The 20,134-nt window shown below is 39.2% G+C and overlaps 1 protein-coding gene across 2 annotated transcripts in view; it reads left to right on the top strand.

The window, feature by feature from the left end:
• RFTN1 (raftlin, lipid raft linker 1) overlaps positions 1-20,134 on the top strand; it is a 96,066-nt gene that overhangs the window by 18,382 nt on the left and 57,550 nt on the right. The window contains exon 1 of one of the 2 annotated variants that reach the window (XM_053939589.1): positions 13-84. The exons of the other annotated variant lie outside the window; for it this stretch is intronic. Within the exon in view, the coding sequence (XP_053795564.1) occupies positions 48-84 (37 nt within the window). The 5' untranslated portion in view covers positions 13-47. Of the gene's footprint in view, positions 1-12; positions 85-20,134 lie in introns of those variants that run through there. 2 annotated transcript variants of the gene reach the window in all.

Genomic DNA, 20,134 nt, shown 5'->3' with positions numbered 1-20,134 from the left:
GTGTGTGCAAAACAGAAATGGACTAGGGAGGAAAGGACGTCTGCAGGATGTTCTATTTATACATGTTTCACTTTGTCAAAAAAGGTGTGCCACGATAGTCATGTGGGTACTAGCTTTCTAGTCTGCACCCATTCTTAGAATGAAGATTGGGTTCCTATAATACTCCATTCTTACCATGTAGTCATTCATTTTATCTACTGTGTGAGCTCAAGGTTCTTCTTAATGTCGTTAGTGAGCTATTCCAAGAGATACATTCCATTCATCATGTTTACATGAATGCTGTAATTCACTCACATCATGGAAAAGTACAGATACTGTCTAAAAAGAGCTATCAACTTCTTAGAAACCTTTTCTTTCTCTCAGCAACTCAGGAACTGCACGTGATCTTTCTGAGTGGCTGTGTCTTTTCTTTGGCCTCTGGCTTTGCACATTTTTTCAATCTTCATGTGGTTTTCGTCCTCCTGATGCTGTTCAAGAGCCAAGGAGCCAGACTTGGCAGTCTGCAAGGCTGGCAGACAGGCATTTTTGATGGAATGGTGAAATTACTAAAGCCACGGTTTTTTTTCCCTCTTTTCTCAGAAGCAAAACTTGCCCTGTGTTTAACTGGAGCAGGAGATCACACAGTAACTTCAAAATTGTAACTTCAAATAGTAGAAGTCTCATGGTTTTATTATGAGAGAGAAGTGATTAGGAGTCATCACTGTGGTAATCTGCTGAGTCTTTTTAGAAATTTTGCTGTGAATTCCTTGACATCATCCAGATAAAAGATAATATACAAAATCTGTGCAGTATTGTAATGGAGTTCTTGACATATTTACAAAATAAATTATTGTTGTTTGGCTAAGATCTCCTGCAAACAAAAGCTTAGAATTGTTTCATCCTGAATGGAGTATAGTCCCTTTGAGAAAAAAGGAACTTTTGGTGTCAACTGCTCTTGACCTTGAGAGCACCAAATAGATGTACATTGATTGTGCAGGATTTTTTAAAATGTTTGCATTTATATTCCTCATGTTCCAATACAGGGAATAAAAAGTCTCTATTGTGATGGAAATGGTATCAACATTCAGCTGTTTCACATAGGTTATAACAGTGTTTTGGTGGGTCATGTCCAAGGGTCCACACAGCAGAGCACAGGCTGGTGTCAGGCTGTGCATTGTCTTAAGCCAGTAGTGTGGGGCAAGAGGAGCAGACAGCCAGGTTTGGGCAGTTGCTTCTGGGGAGTTTACACTCCCCATTAAATGTGTTTGAGGGTTTTACTTTGGACAAGTCATGTGTTCTGCTGTACACTGGACATCCCACTGTATGTGTTTCAGAGCAGCCTGCAGGAAAAGGTGTCTGAAAAATGCTCATGTCTGGCTTGTGAGCTCTTCTGGGGGCCACTCCAGGACGTGCTGTTTTGTCCCAGCATCTGTCTCACGCTTATGACTGTATTTGTCATTGCTCTGCCCAAGTGACACTTGTAAAGAGATTTCACATTCAGAAGCATGTCTGATTTCTGTTCTACATCTGTTCTGGGTTTGTTTTCTGTTCCTCCTGCATTTTCATACATGCTACCAATGCAGCTACTGCCTGATGAGTTCTCTTGACTTCTTTTTGCCACTGGCAGCTGTGGCAGCTACTCTGTGAGCACACTCCAGATGGGCTGACTGCCTCCTGCTTCCTCCCTGCTGTTGTCTGAGGATGAAGACATGGACTGTCTAACCTTTATGAATTTTTGCTCTTCTGTGTGCTCTGCCCTACACCCACTGAGGAAAGTATCACAGGTGTGAGACAATAAAGCTGGACAGGTAGGGCTAGTGCTTGCCTCTCTCTTCACACTGAGGATGGTGTGGTAGGTCAGAATTTGCTGTTGTACAAGCTACTGCTGTGACTTTGCCATCGTTGTATGAAATTTTGGGAGTCCAAACCTGTGTTCACAGGTGTGGCTGTTGCCCTCTGGTGTCCCATGATTGCAGTACCTGTTGGTCAGTGACTAGGAAGTTTGGGGAGGGAGGACAGCTTTGCAGTGTCATCCTGCAAACACTGTTCCAAACATTGCTCTTGCAGAGAGGCTCAGCAGAGCTCAGTGTGTAGAAGTGAGGCGATCCAGTCTTTTCCTGGTGGGATTTGGCTGTTTATCCCTTTTATATGGGCACAGTTACTTTGTCTCTTACTTGACTTTTAATGCCTGTTTTGACTTTTTCTCCCTGTTGGCAGGTGCCTTTGGCTGTTTATTCAGTGGCCCTCAGGAATCATTACAGACTTTGGACTGAGTTTTTTGCTAAGGAAAAACATGGCTGAAAAGTAGCAGCAACAGCAGCACACCATGTGGGAAAAGGGAGGGGTGAGAGTGAAACTTGTGCCTTTCTCTTATGAGAAGTGATAAAGAAGGGAGAACTGACAAAAGGAACGGTGATAAAGTCTGTCTTCTGCTCCCCTGGCTTGTAGAGAGGAGATAAAGAGGAAGGAGAGTAGTAAATTCTGATCAAGTCCTGCAGTATGGAGATCAGCTCCCCCCTACTCTCAGCAAGCAAATATGTATTTCTCCCTTGGAAGCATCTGTTCCTTCCCTGCTTTTCTTTTAGCTTACAGAGGAAATGGCCTGCCAGTCCTGTTCCTAGGCTTTTGGCTGAAGCATCCCGTTCAGAGGACCGTGCCCTGTCAGCTGCTTGATAGGCTGTCAACACTCAGCTGACATGTCAGCTCATATGAAGCTCCAAAGGGTCTTCATAGCCAGAATCCTTCAATCCTAGAAGCTGCCTCCACACTTTCCCACCAGAAGAAAAAAAAAAAAAACACCAAAAAACCAAACAAAAAAACCCCAAAAACCCTCTGCAGTCAAGATATCTGTCAGCTTTAACATGATGAGCTATAACATCCCTAGCCCAGGCTCTCTGCCATTCCTGCTGCTGTGCCCCAGACAACACAGACACTTCAGGCTTCTCCACTGAAGAAGTGGAGTGGAAGGCACAGCTGCAGCTAAACAGCAGTGGGGCAGAAAAAGAGTTCAAGTAACATATTGGCTATCTTTATTGTCAGACAAGATGAACATGGCCCAAAGTTACAAGTAAAGTGATAAGAACAACATGGAGGGAAAATGGGATTTGGAACTCCAGAAGCAGGACAAAGACAAGGAAAAAAGGTGATGGGATGCTGATATGGCCTACATCAGAATCATTCCCCCAGAGACCAGCATAACCAGAGAATTTACTGGTACAAAATTTAGCCCAGCTTTGGTGCCTGGCATTGCACCTCCGGTTATGGAGAGAACGTGAGAGGTATGCACCCTGTCTGTGGGTTGCATGTTGGAATGGGGGGAATAAAAGCAAATCTTCCAACATCCTTCCATTGAATAGCAACAATCCAATAGCATTGAATTGTTGAAATGGGGAATAAAAGCAAATCTTCCAGCATATTTCCACTGAGTAGCACCTCCCCTGGTACCAAATGAGGCCTCCATGCTCTGGGTATCTCTGCAGTGGATCACACCCAGAGCTAAGGAGAGCTCCAGGAGCAGGACCATATCCCTAAGGGGATATGGGACTAGTTGGCTTTTCATGCGTGCAGTAGGAAAGGGCACTGCCTGAGGCCTCTGCCACCTATGTCTTCCAAAGAGGTAGAGCCACCCTGGCCTGGACCAGTTGTGGGTCGTGGACATGGAGCCCTCCAAACGTTGTGTGTAATGCCATTGCTTTGGTCTCCTGTGTTTGGACAGGGAAGGGATTTCACAGCAGCACCTCACTGTGTCTGGAAGCCTAAGAGGGAGGTGTTAGCCTGACACTTAACTATGCCCTGCTCGCTTGATGTGAGCACTCATGCATGGTGGAAAGAGGAGAAAAGGTCTTCAGAAAGGAGTGGGCATCAGGAGAAAATAGAGCAGATGAAATAGGGAAAGAATATCAAAACACAAGAGTAGCTGAACATAAACTAAAAGAATTTGAGGGGTCATGAGTGACTGTAGAAATGGCAGGGGAGAGATGGCATTTGACATGTTTAGCAAGAAGAGAGGACATGGCCTTGCATGAGTTTTCAGTGTTTTGGGAGCTTTCCAGTGCCAGAGGGATGCCTTTTTCTTGTGTTGTATCAATGAAGCCCAGCAGGGACTGCGGCTGTCACTTGACAAGATTTGCTATCAAGTTCTGCTTAAATAAAAACCCATTGTATCATGCATGGGCAGGCACATGGTCTTTTACTGAAGAAGACAACTTACATTTCTGGATTCAGATCCCTTTGGGTCTTTCATGACAACTTGTTGTTTTTTTTTTTCCTTCTTTTGAATCTGAGTGACATGCAAAACATCCTCTGAGTGTGTTAGATTTATTTCATTATTGAACAGGGGAAAGCATACTTTAAAATGCTGTCATTTCTAGAAAAGATCAACATTGTTTAAATTTTGTTTAGAGAATAACCTGAGAACATTTATTTACATAGTTTTAATCTATCATGGAAACTGCAAAATTTCTCGCTTCCTTTGCCCTGTTCTGTAAATACGTAGAATTGTTGCTTTAGCAACAAGCATAATTGTGATTGCAATTTTAATTAAGGTTGTGAATACTGTACTCAGCAAAATAATGTAGTTTGCAAACCTTAATTATTGTCTCAATCTTAACTGTTCTTCAGGTTAGTGTTCTTACAGCATTTGCATGGGTTTTGTGTGTGAATGCCTCACCTGCATTTTCTTTACCTTGACTTGGTATATTGAGAGGCATTGATCTTGTACCCATGAAGGTGCTTTATCTGCTTCAGACCTTTTTGACTGTTTTGTTTTTCAGTGCCTGAGTGCATGTGCACAGGTGACAGGTAGCTAGTAAGTCTGTAAAAGATGTAAATATGCTGGCAAGCAAACATCTCACATTGGGCCTGGTATGATGCACCTTTTTGCCATAGGTGTCAGTTTAGTGCTCCATTCAGGGTGCTTGCTGGTTCATGGCTAGTTTACAGCAGTGTCAGAACTCTTCAGCATAGTCACTTGGTGAAATTCCATTTGATCATTACTGTCTTGCAGCCATAACATATTACAAATCTGATAAAGATTGATCCAGGCCTCCAGATTGTGGCCTTCTCTTTAAACGATGAGGCAGCCTGAAAATATGTTCATTGCTTCTGTAGAGGACAAGAACTTATTAGCATTTGCCAAACACTGTGCTAGTCTTGCTTCCAGTTCCCCAGCTAGCTCCTTTGGCACTCATTCAGCTATCTTGGCAAAACCCTGGCACGTGTTGCATATTTTTGTCCCGTGTTTTAAACAGTCTCAGCGACTTGGTTTTATCTTATGCAGTCATACAAGTGCATAATTTCCTGGACTTAAGAGAAGTAACACAATACTACATGAAATTGCAGCCTGCTTTCTGTGATACAACTTGCACACCCAGCAGACTCTTGGTTTGTGTACAGTAATGGTTTTGTAGATGACTTGATACTTGTGACACACTATACTCTGTGATAATCTTAGGAAAAGCAGGGAGTTTCTGAGATATGAGGTGGCATGTGAGAAGTTTCGGCTGAGTCCGATGCTTGCTTAGCAGCTGCTGTAGTGAACTGGTGTGGCTCTTCCTGGTACGTAGTAACCCATGGACTGTGATACAGTCTTGCACAGGAACTGCAAGCTTAAGGCTTCCCAGCCAACTGCTTTTTGCAAAACCTGCTCATTTCATATAAATGAAGCTCTCTTTAGTTGAATTGTACAGAACTCACAGCTTCTGTCTTCCCCCAAATAATCATCCTCTCAACTTGAGACTTACAGTGATTAGTTACAGATTCTTCTTGAAAGAAACAGCCCTTTCAAGGGGAAGAGAATCTCATTAAGCCTTTGCTGTGAGCTGCAGCTCTTGATCAGCACACGAAAGACAAGCTTGACAGTCATCAGGTGAGTTAAGAACTGCAAAAATATTATCTGTCTCTGTTAAACAGTCATCAGTTGAAAGAGTTCATCTCAGTCTAAGAATACAGAGGCTTTTGCGTACGATGTGGTGCATAAAAAATTAAAGACATCAAGGATGTGAGAAGTCCTAAAGGTGCCATGCATTTCCAAATGAATTGATAAAAGGCCTTAAATCTGAAAGAGAATGAGGTATGAGGTTTACAAATAAACAGGTGGAATTTTTGAGAAAGTTAGAGACAAGCCAGGACATGGTTACTAGTGAAATATAAATAAACAGTAGTCTACTGATGTAGTTCCTCATTTGCTAAGCCCTTTGTGGTGTTCTTCTATTTGAACAATTGTTTCCTGAATTTCTTAATAACAAACTGGTAAAAGAATTGACAAATAGTCCAAAATTGCATGGGTTAATTCACAAGCAGTTATTGTACAGATTAAAAAAAAAAAAAAAAAAAAAAAAATTAGCATCTACTTCTATCTTAAATCACAAAACAAAAGAACAAAAAGAGAGTGACAGAATAAATGGTCTTTTGTTAAGTTATTGTTTCATAAAGTTTGGAACTGTGTCAGAATTGCTTTTTTTTTGTTTTTGTTTTGTTTTTGTTGTTTATTTACTTAGGAATGCTCAGCTCAGATGCAGCATCTGTCTTTCTTTGCAGTCCTTCTGCCCTATTTTTCCAGCTGGGTTGAATGCCTTGATGAAGCCTTTCAAGTAATCAAATAGATAAAATTGGACATATTTTGTGGGATTATTTTCATTGTTCTACACCACATGTTCAATGAATACAACACTTTTTAATTGTAACGCTTCCTTGTCAAGCTGCACTCTTGCACTACTTGTTGTCTTGTTGTCATTGTTGTTTGTTTAGTTAGGTTTTTTTTTTTATTATTATAGTAAATTTTTGTGAAAAATTGGTCTTCTTATCAACAGATACTTTCAAGGTACCCTTCCAGAAACATTGGTGGAAGCTCAGACTACTTTATCAGTGATACTTCATTATTAGCCAGTAGCAGGTCTGGCCTCTTTTGACATAAGAGAAGTTAGAAATAGTTCTCTCTGTTTTGCAGAATCCACTTAGGACTGAGGAGAAGTGAAAGCATCTTTGAGATGGGCTGTCATATGATGAGAAGTTAGAGCCACGTGTGGCTGCCTGTGACCTCTCTTTGGGTTGCTTTATCAGGAGCAGCAAGAAGACAATATTAGCACAGAGGCATTGTGCTTCACACTTTTTCCCAGGTTTGCTTCTGAGGTATTGTCTGTGTGAGGAGGAGCTGACAGGAGTAACAGCCTGCAGGTCTGTTGTGTGGTCACTTTGAATATGAATTGTCACATACCACTGTGCCACCTGTAGAGGTTATTTTCTATTCCTTGTAAATAGAATTATGAAAGTGACCAGTTCATTTGCCTCTGTATTCTATTATTTAATGAGTAAGAATGTGCATTTTAGAAATTAATTTTTGATGTTACTAACCCAAAAGGGATCCTATCCAGGGGGTAAGGGAAGTCTTAGATCTTAAGATTGTCTGCGTAATGCTTTTTAATTACCACCTTCATACCATGAAAGTATTCTGTTCCTGTTGGACAGGACATCTGTTACATCTTTATTGCATATACTTACTACTTTGGTATTAGATTATATTTACTTCATTAATTTGTTCCTTAGCAGCTTTGAAGATAAGGTTTCTCTGCATCTTTCCTTTTAATTTCCAATAAATGTTGTAGATGCAGGACTTTTTCTGACAGCGACTTTGAGAAATAAGGGTAAAACAATGCCTTCTCAGAAACTTTTGGAGAAATACTCTGCTACTATTTACAAACAAAATTGCAACAACAACAACCATTTAATTGTAAACCAGAAAAAATAAACTAAAAAAAATATAATTGGCTATGGTTGTTCCGTTGTAATGATGCTTGAATTTGTGGCCATTTTCCCATGACCCATATTAAGCAATGGATTTCCATGCTATCAGTATCACTGTGTGGGAATTCTTCACTTGAAAACAGAAACTGGCCGCATTTTTCTGAAACGAGGGAGTAGGAGTTCAAATTCTGCAGAGTGACAGGAAAATTTGCTCTAAGCGAAAAAAGCAGGATTCTTTTTTTGCCAAGAAAAGCTTTTTTCTTTAGTAAATCCATCACCCATGCTCTAGCAGACTTGCCTAAAAAAACAAAACAGTACTTTTGGGAAGTGCTTTGTTAACTTCTAACAGCCTTTTCCACTACTCTTTGGCTTTCTATCAAGCATTCTTGCCAAGTTGAAGTGATGTGGTGTGTTTGGCAGTGAGATACTGCTTTTAGGTGCCAGTGGTGAACTATTGCTTGCTAGTAGTTTTCAATATTCTGTGAAAGCCTCATCACTGTTAAATACACTGTTAGAGGTGTTACAGAAGGCAATATCCCATGATACCTTTTGCAGGATTTCTTTTGAGGTCTTTATTTTTGAAGGAGTTTGTTTTTTTTTTCAGAGGGTTTGTAGGTGGTAGTGTGGTGGATTTTCTGTTTTGTTTCTGAACCGGTTTCCTAGGGAAACGGGAGTTAAAAAAGGCTCACAGTCTGTCTGTCTCGTTCCTCCAAATAATTATAACTGCAAAATTTCAAAGCAATTTGCAAGAAATTTAGGCTGCTCCTAGAGCTGTGGAAACTGGCAGTTGGGCAGACGACTGAGACCTCTATTAATCAGGGAAAGGCAAGGAGAACCAAGATGTGCACTGACAGCTCACTGGCCAGTTAGCTCGTGCATTGCTCCAGTGTAGCCACATAATCGTTGTTTCTCATCAGTTTGAGGAGTCTAAGGGGTGGGAAGAAAAAAAAAACCAAAGGAAAATTTGAGGCTGTGGCAGCAAGGTTGAAGAACAAAAGCTTTGTTAGTGGGACTCACTCTCCATTAGCTAATGGAGAAAAATTTCAGTAGGAATTTGTATAATAGCACAGGTAGCAAACAGTCAGCAAGAAATATTTTATCTTGTACTGATCCTAATCAGATCTTTGACCACTCTTGTGTACCAACAGAGCTGGCAAATCCAAAAACATACGGACAGTAAAGTAGGTCCTCTTTGGAACCTCTCACCTCATTTAACACTTGTCTAATTCATTGCACAATGACCGATCCATTTGGTGATTCTAACTTTGTATTGTCTATAATTAGTTTATCTGGTCACTCTAAAAATCATAAATGTGGTGATACATGGCTGTTCCACATGCCAAATTAATCAGGAACCATTGGGGAATTTGCTTGATAGAGATTACTGCCACCCTGTATTTTTGTATTTCCCATGCATGTTAAGTCTGCAGTGGGTTTCCTGTGATGATTTTGAACAACAAGGATTTGGACCTGCAAATTTTGCTGCAAATACCAGAACAGCTTCAATTCCAGCTGGATGGTATCCTTTGATGCTGTGGGGTAGCTGAGATGTCCAAGTGCAGCTCACCAGTGGCACTGAGGGCAAGTCTCATGAGGATGTCATGAGGTCTGCTGGGACAGTAAAATCCTGATCTTGCTTTTCTAGACACAGACTCTTCACATGAAATTCACATACCCTGACAGAGGTATTCTTAAAATTAGCAGTGGTGGGAATATATTCTCATTATCAATACTTAAAAAATAGAAGTGTGGTGCAGGAGAGCTGAGAGGAATAGTAAATACTGTAGAATGTTTTGCATTTAGTTTTTCATTGCAGTTCTCCAAGCAGGCCTAGCAATTGGAAAATAAGCCAGATCTAATTTGCTTTTATTCCTTTTTAAAATTTGGTATTTTCCTGGAAATTTTGATGGAGTTAAATATCTCAGTTTTGACTGTGTTTATAATCTAACAAGCTGTTGTATTCTGAGTCTTGTGTAGTTGTCCACAGAAGTGTTCATCTTAGAATTTCTGCAGGGTAATGTGTTTTTAAAAAATCCAAACGCATTATAAGCCCTTTCCTCTGAATTTAATTTACTTGCCCCTGAATATCTCCTGTTTATACTGAACTAATACTTATTTAATCATGTAGCATTCTCTTACCCAACTTTCTTTTCAAAAATGACTAAACCTGGAGCCAAAATCTAAATGAGAGTATACCTTGAGGTAATGCAAGTAACATTGCTTGCTTGGTTATAGAACCTGTATTATATTTCTGACTGCTTTAACATGTATTTAGTTTTGCCAGTAAAGCTGACAACAATTTAACAGACATCTGTGAAAAATCACAGCATTTTCTAAATAGGGGGTTTTGATTTAATAGAGACCAAAAGAATATTGAGAAGTTATACTATATGTTATCTTCCAAATTAAAAACATGTATCATTTGGAAGTGTCTTCTCTTTATCTAAAATATATAATATTTCAAGCTAGGTAAAAGATAGAAAGATGAAAGTCGCTTAATCTAATTTAAAATATTAAGTGCTTAGTATCTACTACTGCCTTTTGAAGAAAAGGAATATCATTGATTAATACAGTCAAGAAATGTGAACTTCTGAAACAAGGTAATATATGGACTTTAGAGACAGGACTAGGAAAAATCCCTTTCTAGTTTTTGAAAAAACCAAACAAACTTGGCACGCAGTATCATCCTAAATAAGATTTTACAAGAAAGTCTAAAATATGTATTGGAACAGAAGGGGAGAATGCATGTGAAGCACTGGCGATGTAAAATGACAAGAAACAGAAACCAGCAGGTAACATTTGAATAAAGCCTTCAAGCATTACTAAAGCTATCTGTCCTTTTCTGTATATATAATGCAAAGTGTTATGTATAAAATATATACAGGCATGACCTGCCAAGAAGATTTTGGTTTCCCTGGAGACTATCAGTTCTCTGTTGCACAGGTTGGCTTGGGGAATAAGAACTATCTTGATAGATCCTAACCTTTCTTCCTGAGGTTACTGGATATGTGGGTAAATTTAAATATTTGTGTTGAAGGCTGCATTTATAAAATTCAAAGTTTTGAAATGTTCTCTCTAGATTCCAGCTATTTCTCCTGGCATATGTTTATTGTATGCAGCAATTACCTTGTGAATTGGGGAAAAAAGAAAACCTTGATGGTAATACTTTGATGGAATACTTAGTTTTATCTTCTTGTTTGTCTGGCTGTGCCAAATAATTGATTTTAATCACAGTTATCAGTGTATCATGAAAAATATGCATGAGATCATAGCAAGGGTATTCAGCCACAGTTACTATTTAGTTGACTTATTTCTCCTCCCTTTTCCTTAAATGTTTGAAATCCTCTTGTCATTTTTCAGTTTGGAAACTAGGCTTCAGTCAGATTTGTAGTTTATAACAATCTTGTGAGTATGGGAAAAAATACCCTGTAATGAATGCAAGCTACTTCGTTCATCTCTGCTTGATTAAAGTTGAAAACAGTAATCTCAAGGTTGTTCTCAGTTGGTTTGGATGGAAATATATAGGTGGGTATATGTACCTTTCTGCTTTTGACTTCCTTAAAGAATAATCACATGCAGTATTTTATTGACAATAGGATATAGTGATTTGGAAAGCTAAGAAATGCTAAAAATTCCATTTCAGAGGAGATTTTTCTCATCCAGCAAAATATACCATAAAATGAATAAATTCTGCATAATTTGAAACTTAATAAAGTAGACAGTTTTGTACTCGTCTGAGGATATTATCTGTGCTTTTTACAGTTTTTTTTTTTTTTTTTTTGTACTTCAATGCTGGTTTACTTTTTGTAAAATTTGCCAAGGAGCCAGTGTTACTTTATTACATTCTGCAGTTCTAAAATCTGAAATGAAAATTTGCCAAAAATATGGAAAGAACATTGAAGTGAAGCATAAAACAGAGAGGAGGAGAAGGAAAGGAAAAGGAGGGGTTATAACAGGGGCAAAAGACAAAATAAATTTTAAAAAGTATGGGAGGGAATGAAGATTCAGTAGGCTGCAGAGTTAGCTGTGAAACTTGCCAGTATTCATTATTATTGCCGCTAAGAAAAATGGCAAGGGCATTAGTTAGAGAGGGGGTCAAAGCAAAAAAAATACATCAGTCCTCCAGATTTTATGATGCCACCAACTTCAAAGGTATCAGAAGATCTCTTCAGCGAGTTGTAGTAATTTTTGCTCATTGGGTAGCTCCCCTTTCCCTACTTTTAAAGTATTTGATAACTGGCTGCTTGCTGTGAGAGACATGACTTGCTGCACTGCTGGCAGAAGTGATAGGAAGTCCTGTTTCACTACTTCTTAAGCTGTTAAAGAGAACAACGTTCAGCATTAGACTTTGGCAGCTGAAGTATTGCCATCAACAGATTAATTTTGTGTCTAAAGGCTTTAGGAGAGGGAACCAGTACTATGGGGGGCTGAAAGGGGCATCAAAATACATGTGAATCAGCATGCTGGTCCTTCCTGTAGTTCAGAATGAAACCTTTCTCTCCTCTCTAGTTCAATGTAATACTCATCTTTAGGAACTTACACAGATAACAAGTCTGTATGGATAAAATGTAACTTTGAACACTTCCTGTGTTTGGTTGGACATAATTGGCATTTCCTTGGTTTTCTGAAATGTAAATTACCTGTCTTTGTTGTCTCTGAGTTTGGTCTGGATCAATTTAGGAAGTAGAACCAAGGAGGAGGGAGTGACAAATTGAAAAAAAATAGCTCATTGGAAGAGCTATTCAAGTGGAGAAGGGATAGGATTTCCTAGGTTTATTTCTGTACAAGTTTAAATGAGAAGTCCCTCCCCTTTTCCACCTTCTTTAATTTTGCTTTTTGCACAGTCATTAATCCTTTTAACCTCTAGTAGGTGGTCTTCTGTTTGCTCATTTTGGATAATTCTGCCCACAAGCTAATGGGTATAAGCTGTGAGTCGTTTAAGAAGTGCTTGTTAATTTATTTAGGTTACTAAACTTCTGTTTAGTCATTGTTTTTTAACTTAGTGGAGGTGATAGCCTGGGTATTTCCTTTTTTTTCTGAAACACCAGAAATTAAGCCATCCCATGCATAACCACATCATTGTGGCAAATGTACCTTGCTCTTAAGATACTTATCTTATACTTGCAAGACACAGAAATGAAACTTTGACTAGGCAACAAGCAAGATAACTCACAGATGCAATGAGATTTGACAAAACAGTTGATCAGATAAGTTCATGTATCTTAGTACTTTGTCAGTTTGACTAATGCATGTATCTCCTGTTTCCTAAAGGAAAGAGTGTTGATGTATATCTGTGTGTACCTGCATACATGTATATGTACATTTCTGTGTATTTACATGCTTTCAAAAGGTATATACACAGTTTCACAGTCTTTCTGTGGATTTTCTCCCCTCTACCACTTTAAGATACAGTGCTTTGCTTTTGAATATCTTTAACTTCCATTATTACATTTTCACTAAAAGTAAACACTAGGAGCTTATTGAACAGACACCTTCATTTATGAAGCACTGATTGCTCTTGCATATTCATCCTTACTTTCTTTTATGGGGACATTTATTGTATTTGTCTTCAAGATTGAAAGAAAAACCACTGAGAATGTAATTTAGCATAACTGAAAAATCCATGAGTTATATTAACATCCAGTATCTTTCCTCTGTTGACAATCTGAGGAGTACTGCACCAATACTATCTTCTCTTTGAAATTAAAGAACCTGTATATGCACCTCATGGAAGCTCAAGCTCTGTTCAAAAGGAAAAGAGACTGTAGTACAGCTTGTATAGTTGTTGCTCCAAAAGCTTGAGCTTTTAGCTCATTGAATTCTAGCATTCGTGTGTTTCAGGTAATTCAACCCATGTTATAGTGTCAGAAGTACCATATATTTTCTGTTAGTTTAGTTATACTGCTTTAGCATTTGTTTGGTAGGTTTTAGTTCAGAAACAATTATTGGGAACTCATCACAAGACTTGCTAGAAATGTATTCATTGCTTTATGTTCTTTAAGTTACATTAGTGTAACTTAAGGTTTGTCTTTATTTTCATTAGAAGTACTCCAATAGCTTTGTGTTGTCATCGGTAACAAGAAATTGTTTGTGGGTTGAACGAGGAAAGAATAGTTATAGTTAAGCTAGAGTAGCGTGGTTGCATTGTTCTGGTCCACAAACAAATTGTGCTGCATGAAAGAGAGTTCCTTAGTGTTTATAACAAAGAATGAAAAATTTGCAATAATTGGCTTAATACTTTTTTGTGTGTGTGACATTGACACTGAATGGAAATAACCTTCTCTCAGGATGAGTCTGTAAGTGTTTTGAGAATATTCAAGTAACAGTTTGCTGTCTTCCCTCCAGAGTAACAAATTTGCCTTAGCAAGCCTGAATAGTTGGAAAGGATGATGATCTGGATTCCTTCAGCTGTTCCAAACTAACTGCTGAATAAGTCAGTGAAAAGTGCCTTAAAGACTTTCTTTTTTATAGTACAGAGAGAGGATATTTTCCAGTCTGTTCTGAATTATAAGAGAAAACCCAATGCTTCACAATAGGTTGTTACCCTGCACCTTCCTTCACTTAGATTCAGATGATCCGCAGCTCTCTGAGAGGGGCTGCACTATCATTCAGCCCTCGGGGACTGCACAGAGTAACCCAAGAACTTTGGCAAACCAAAAGGTGGCCTGAAAGAATGGTCCTTCATTTAGCAGTCAGTGTTCAGCTTACCCTAACCAGCTGCTCCTAGTGACACTGGTTTGTTTGTGTGTCCTAATTGTTGTGACTGTGCACCTTCTGTCAATGCAATTCTACCTTGCATGAGGAAATGACAATTCCAGTAATACAGGTAATACCAAAATTTCAAGTGGAGTGGAAATTAATAGAAACACTGAAAACAATGTGCTTATTTAATCACTTTGATCTTGTAAAACATGAATACATTACTTTTATTTCTGAACATTATCCAAATTAAAAACTTTGCTGCAGTTGACATGTTCTTACCAAATGTTTTAACGTAGGTGGAACTGCATCTTCTCAGGGTAAACTTTTTAGTTATATTTCTTTGGCTGCTCCTAATACAGTGTTTTGCTCTTCTAGAAGTTTGTTTGCTGTAGATATGATTTCTTTAAATTAGATTAAAGTTGCTGGAAATAAATTGATATTAAATTAAGAAACAGCAATCCTTGTACTAAATAGAGGAAGTGTGCTTGCCTTGCAATTCTACAAAATGATCAGGGCTGTTATAAACAGTCACAAATGTGCTTTGCAAAGTATCCTATGTGAAAACATAGAAAATTTTCTGGACTTGAGTGCTCTCCTATGTGCTCTGTGTAGTGCAGGAAGGACATTTGCATGCTTTGGAAGGACAGCAGCACAAAAATCATGCTGAATAGGGAGGTGCATGGAGGTAGTGAGTAGGAGTGAGAAAGTATGTAGTGTGTCTGAATTTTTGCTTCTTTATAGCTTACAGGCTCAGCCCTGCTCAGGGGCTACTATGGGGCCTACCCTCAGTGTGGGAGGGAGAGGTGCACTGAGGTTGCCGCTGTGGCCCTTCTGTCAGGAACTTCAGTATTCTGGGAGGGCTCCATGAACCCCAGGCTCCCCTGGGGAGGAGATGGGAGAACATCATTCTTTCTGTGAGTGAACTGAAGCATCTGTAGTTCGGTGGAAGGGCCTGCAAGATTGGTGATGCTGGACAGAGGAGGTACAGGAGGACCATGAGTGGGTCCATAGTTCACTGGCTATGGGTGCCTCAAGCAGGAATTGCTCACAGGAATGGCCATGGATTGGTAAACAGTCTCATCCTGCACTTTGAAAAAGAAAACAGTTGGACCTCTATTTCTGGAAGGGTCTGAGCCTGATAATATGTGTTAGGCTTGGTCATAGGACTTGGAGTGCCAGTTTGTGGATGACAACAGGCTGAGTGGTGCAGGTGACACACCTGAGGGATGATGTGCCATTCAGAGGGACCCTGGACAAGCTAAAGGAGTTGGCCCATGTGAATCTCATGAGGTTAAAGGAGCCAAGTGCCAAGTCCCACACTTGGGTCAGTGCCACCCTGAGTACCAGAACGTGCTGGGGGTGAAGGGATCGAGAGCAGCCTGCTGAGAAAGGCCTGGGGATGCTGGTGGATGAAAAACTGGACATGAGCAAGCAGTGTGTGTTCAAAGCATCCAAGGCAGAGTGGCCAGCAGGTCAAGGGAAGGGATTCTGCCCCTCTCCTGTGCTCTGGTGAGGCCCAAGCTGCAGTGCTGCATCCAGCTCTGGGACCCCAGCACGGGAAAGACATGGACCTGTTGAAGCAGGTCCAGATGAGGTCCACAAAGCTGATCACAGGGCTGGAGTACCTCTCCTGTAAGGAAAGACTGAGACAGTTGAGCTTGTTCAGCCTGGAGAAGAGAAGGCCCCAGAGTGACTTTATTGCAGCTTTTCAGTACTTAAAGGAGGCTTGCAAGAAAGATGGAGACAAACTTTTTGGTAGGGTGTGTTGCAGTAGGAGGAGGAGTGATGATTCTAAGCTAAAAAGATAGATTAAGATTGTATTTAAGGAAGACGTTTTTTTACAATGAGACTGGTGAAACGCTGGAACAGGTTTCCCAGAGGGGTGGTAGATGCCCCATCCCTGGAAACATTCAAAGTCAGGTTGGATGGGACTCTCAGCAACCTGATCTGGTTGAACAGGTCCATGGGCCTTGCTGTGGGAATTGGACCAGATGATCTTTAAAGAGCCTTCAACCCAAACCATTCTGTGATTTTATGAAATAGGAGTACCATGGATGCAGCTACCGGGTAACTGAGTTGCTACATCACTTAATAGTGTAGATCTGTTGAGTTTGTCAATCTGCCTTTGTTTCAGACCCTGTGATGTGTCACACCTTGGGCAAAGTGTTTTCTTCTGTACCTGGTATGGACAGAGAATGTGTACAATCTGTGTACACAGGAATTTGGTCTTTGGTTATTTTAATGCAAAGGCAGAGGGACTGGAATTAGATGATCTTTCAAGTCCCTTCCAACCCAAACTATTCTGTGATTCTATGAAAAAAGCTTATTTAGTGTTCTCTAATAAATTGAGGAACATTTAAAATGCAGATGAACATGAAAACTTTAAGAGGTAACAAGGAATAGTTAAAAGGAGTCCCCATTATTTTTGTGGAACATTTTCATCTGTAATGTGAACTGTCATTAAGGGCTCCATCCGCCTTTAGCAGCTCTGATTGGAATAAGAGCATAAAAGCTTAATCAGAAAAACTTGTTGAAAAATGAAGACCAAAAAATCCCAACACTTAATTTGTTTTCTTCGAGTAAGCAACCTAAGCTAATGTTACAGGGTAGTAGATGGACAGGATAATATAAATTTAAAGTAGAACTGTGTGCTTGCTCTTTTAAATAAAGTATTAAGGATAGGTGTCGAGAAACTAAGACCCAAAGCTGAGCTCAGATTTGACCATTTCAGTAAAGAGAAATTAAATAAATGCCGTTTTGGCATTTAATGTTTCAGCTTTTCTGGGACATAGCTATCATTCACGTAATAGGAAATTAAAAAATAATAAAGTTCATTTTATCTTTGTCTTAAATGTAAGTGTCAGGAAGAAGAATTTGCTGTTTATCAAATAGAATAGAGTTAAAATCACGTAATTCTGTTGAGTATATATATTATATAAAGATGTCTTGCACTTGATGATAGGTGTCATTAAGCACAGGCTAATAGGTGAATCCAGGGATTATTTTATAAGGTATAGTATACCTTTCTTATTTCAGAGTGTTGGTTTACAGCACCTCAAAGGTACCCAAATCTATTGTTTAAATATACAAAAATCAGGCTATTTTTCATAGACAGTTGCTGTAACTGTCTTCTCTCTTAATATTTGATCAGGAGGTATCTCCCTTGTTAGTGTGGACCACAGTACAGTTGTCAGAGGTCACATGAGATGCTTCAGTTTGAAGCCAGTCAGTGGCTGTTCTCTGTGGTAGAAGCCCTGGATGAGCCAGTGGGAGGGAAAGAGGAGCTCCTTAACACAGGAAAAAGAAGCCCTCTTCAATATCTGTCTTCCCAGTCTTGTTTCTCAGCCTGCTCTCAGTCCCTCAGGATCCTGGTAGTAGACTCTGCCTCCTTTCTCTTTTTGCCATAAATTGCTTTTTGGAGCTACAGAAATGATCACTTCCAAGTATAGATGACATCCTGTAGATTTTTATGGAAATTCGCTCCTCTTACTGATTTCTCTGTGGTAAGATGAGGGTTAGTGAGACTATCTTCCATTGGCAGCAAAGAATGCACAAATCCCTAGACCCAGGAAAGTCACCTTAGAGATATCAGTTGTATAACACAAACTTTCTTTTTAAAGAGTTTCTAAAGTTGTAGTTTTCTGTATGTATCAGGCAACAAACTAATTTGTCTGGTGATCAGTCCAAAAGCAGTGAGCACTACTATTTCCACCTTCAACCTTAACGAAACTGAAGAATGTGGCTTCTTTCATTTATGAGTTTCTTACACACTCATCTAGTTGATAAACAAAGGAATCTTTTGAGGTCACATTGAGAAATACAACAATAAATGTGCAAATATGTACCAGAACCTAAAACTTAGAGCCAACTGCAGTTCAAGAGCAAAAAAGAGGCTGATAAAAGAAGTCAGCATTATCTTTTGGCAAAATAAAGGCTTATAAGCACTGGTTTTTATTTGGTTTTTCATTTGCTCTTTTACCTTATACAGATCCCTGTTGTACACAATTTTGGTCTTCCTTTTGCTTCCAAAGTGCTATAGTTAGAATTCTCTTTAACAGCTATTTTACTGGAAACTGGGTAAGGTTTTCTGAAAATGTTAGCATTTTTCTAAGGTAAAGTAAGGAAAGACTAAATTGACAACTGATGTAATAAATTAGATTTTTCCAAGTAGGCCAAACTTACAGGTATACACTGTAGAGGAATTAGCTGAAGAAATAATTGAAATTTTATAATGTAAATTGAAAACTCTTGAAGAATGAATATGACTCTGTAGCAAAATGTGATGTCCTTTTTTAACCTACATTTAAAGAGACCTGTGAGATTGTTAGCCTAACTTAATGCCCAGAAAGATACTAGAAAAATTGAGTTATGAAATATCCAGAGGACGATGTGTAGCAGGGATTTCTACTACTCAAACCAGTTGGAGAGTAACAAAAATGCACAGCACAGGTCTGTAGATCCAGGAATCTTGGAGACCTTGTGGGCATCAGCTGGGTAACAGGAACTGTCTTTCTGCTATGAAGGATCTCTAGTCTGAGGAGAAATTAGCAATGGTTCAGCATCAAACCAAAAAGATGTATTAGCTGTAAGGCTTAAAATTGTTCTGGTCAGAGTCTGTTAAAGTTCATAATTTTCATTAACTATTGCAGCAATGGCTGCTGAGTATGTTCATTACAGTTTGTGAGTCTGAGAAGTGCTGTTCATAGTGTGAAAGTCAGAATGACGCTTGAAAACTGGGAAGAAAAATCCTAAAATTTATGAAGAACAGGAAAATTGGCCACTGTTAGTTATGGGGAGAAGAATTTCCTTTGATTTTTTTTCCCCCAATGCTGTAAACTGACATAGGATGTAGTAAGTGTTAGAGTTTTCCATTCTACAGAGCAGTGGTGAGGCTTGTGCTGGATCACTATGGTCAAAATTAGGTACTATTCTTGAAGAAAAATGTGGACCAGTTGAAGAGAATCAGGAGAGAACATCAGGTGTTACTTAGAAATACAGAAGACATGAGAACAGGAACGTTGAAAGGACTGAGTTCATACAGTATAAAGAAAGTAAGATTAAGGCATGAATGGTGTTAGGAGTTCTAAAATGCTGTTGCAGAAAAGAAATACTCTAGTGGGGAAGTAGCATTCATGAATTTAAGAGAGGGAAATTTAGGCCACATGCTAGGAAAGGGTTTTGAGTAGGAAGAATAGAGAAGTGCTGAAAATGACTTAGGGGGCTTGTGGAAATTCCATTACTAAAGGTTTTTAAAAATAGATGAGAAAAATGGAGAAACAACTAAACTAGAACTGATCCTGCCTCTAGGTAGTAGGATGAACTAGCTGGATGATCCCACCCATCTCTATTTTCTATTACATTTCTTTTTTAATCAAGTTACATCCCAAGGCATCCAATTACATGCATTTCCACGCTTTTTCCTCATGTTTAGCTTTTAGGAGGAAGCAGTCAGTCTCCCATATTAATGACTAGACTTTTTACTAATCTTACTCAAGTTATCCTCAGAAGAATCCTGATGCTACATATGTACGCCAGGTGAGCATCATTTTTTATAGGGGATGGTTAAAAATTGGAGCACTCTGACCAGAATTAACAGTACTGAGTAGTGTTTAGTCATTCCATTGTGTCCAAGTAAACCCTTCATTCAGAAATTAATTAGTTGCAGTGTAATCAAAAATATTTGGAGTCTCTGAGCACAAGAGGGAAAATGGAG

This window comes from Vidua chalybeata, chromosome 1 (assembly GCF_026979565.1).
Source record: "Vidua chalybeata isolate OUT-0048 chromosome 1, bVidCha1 merged haplotype, whole genome shotgun sequence".
Classification (NCBI taxonomy): domain Eukaryota; kingdom Metazoa; phylum Chordata; class Aves; order Passeriformes; family Viduidae; genus Vidua; species Vidua chalybeata.
The sequence above is the reverse complement of the archived record's forward strand: the minus strand, read 5'-3'. Positions and strand labels throughout refer to the sequence as shown.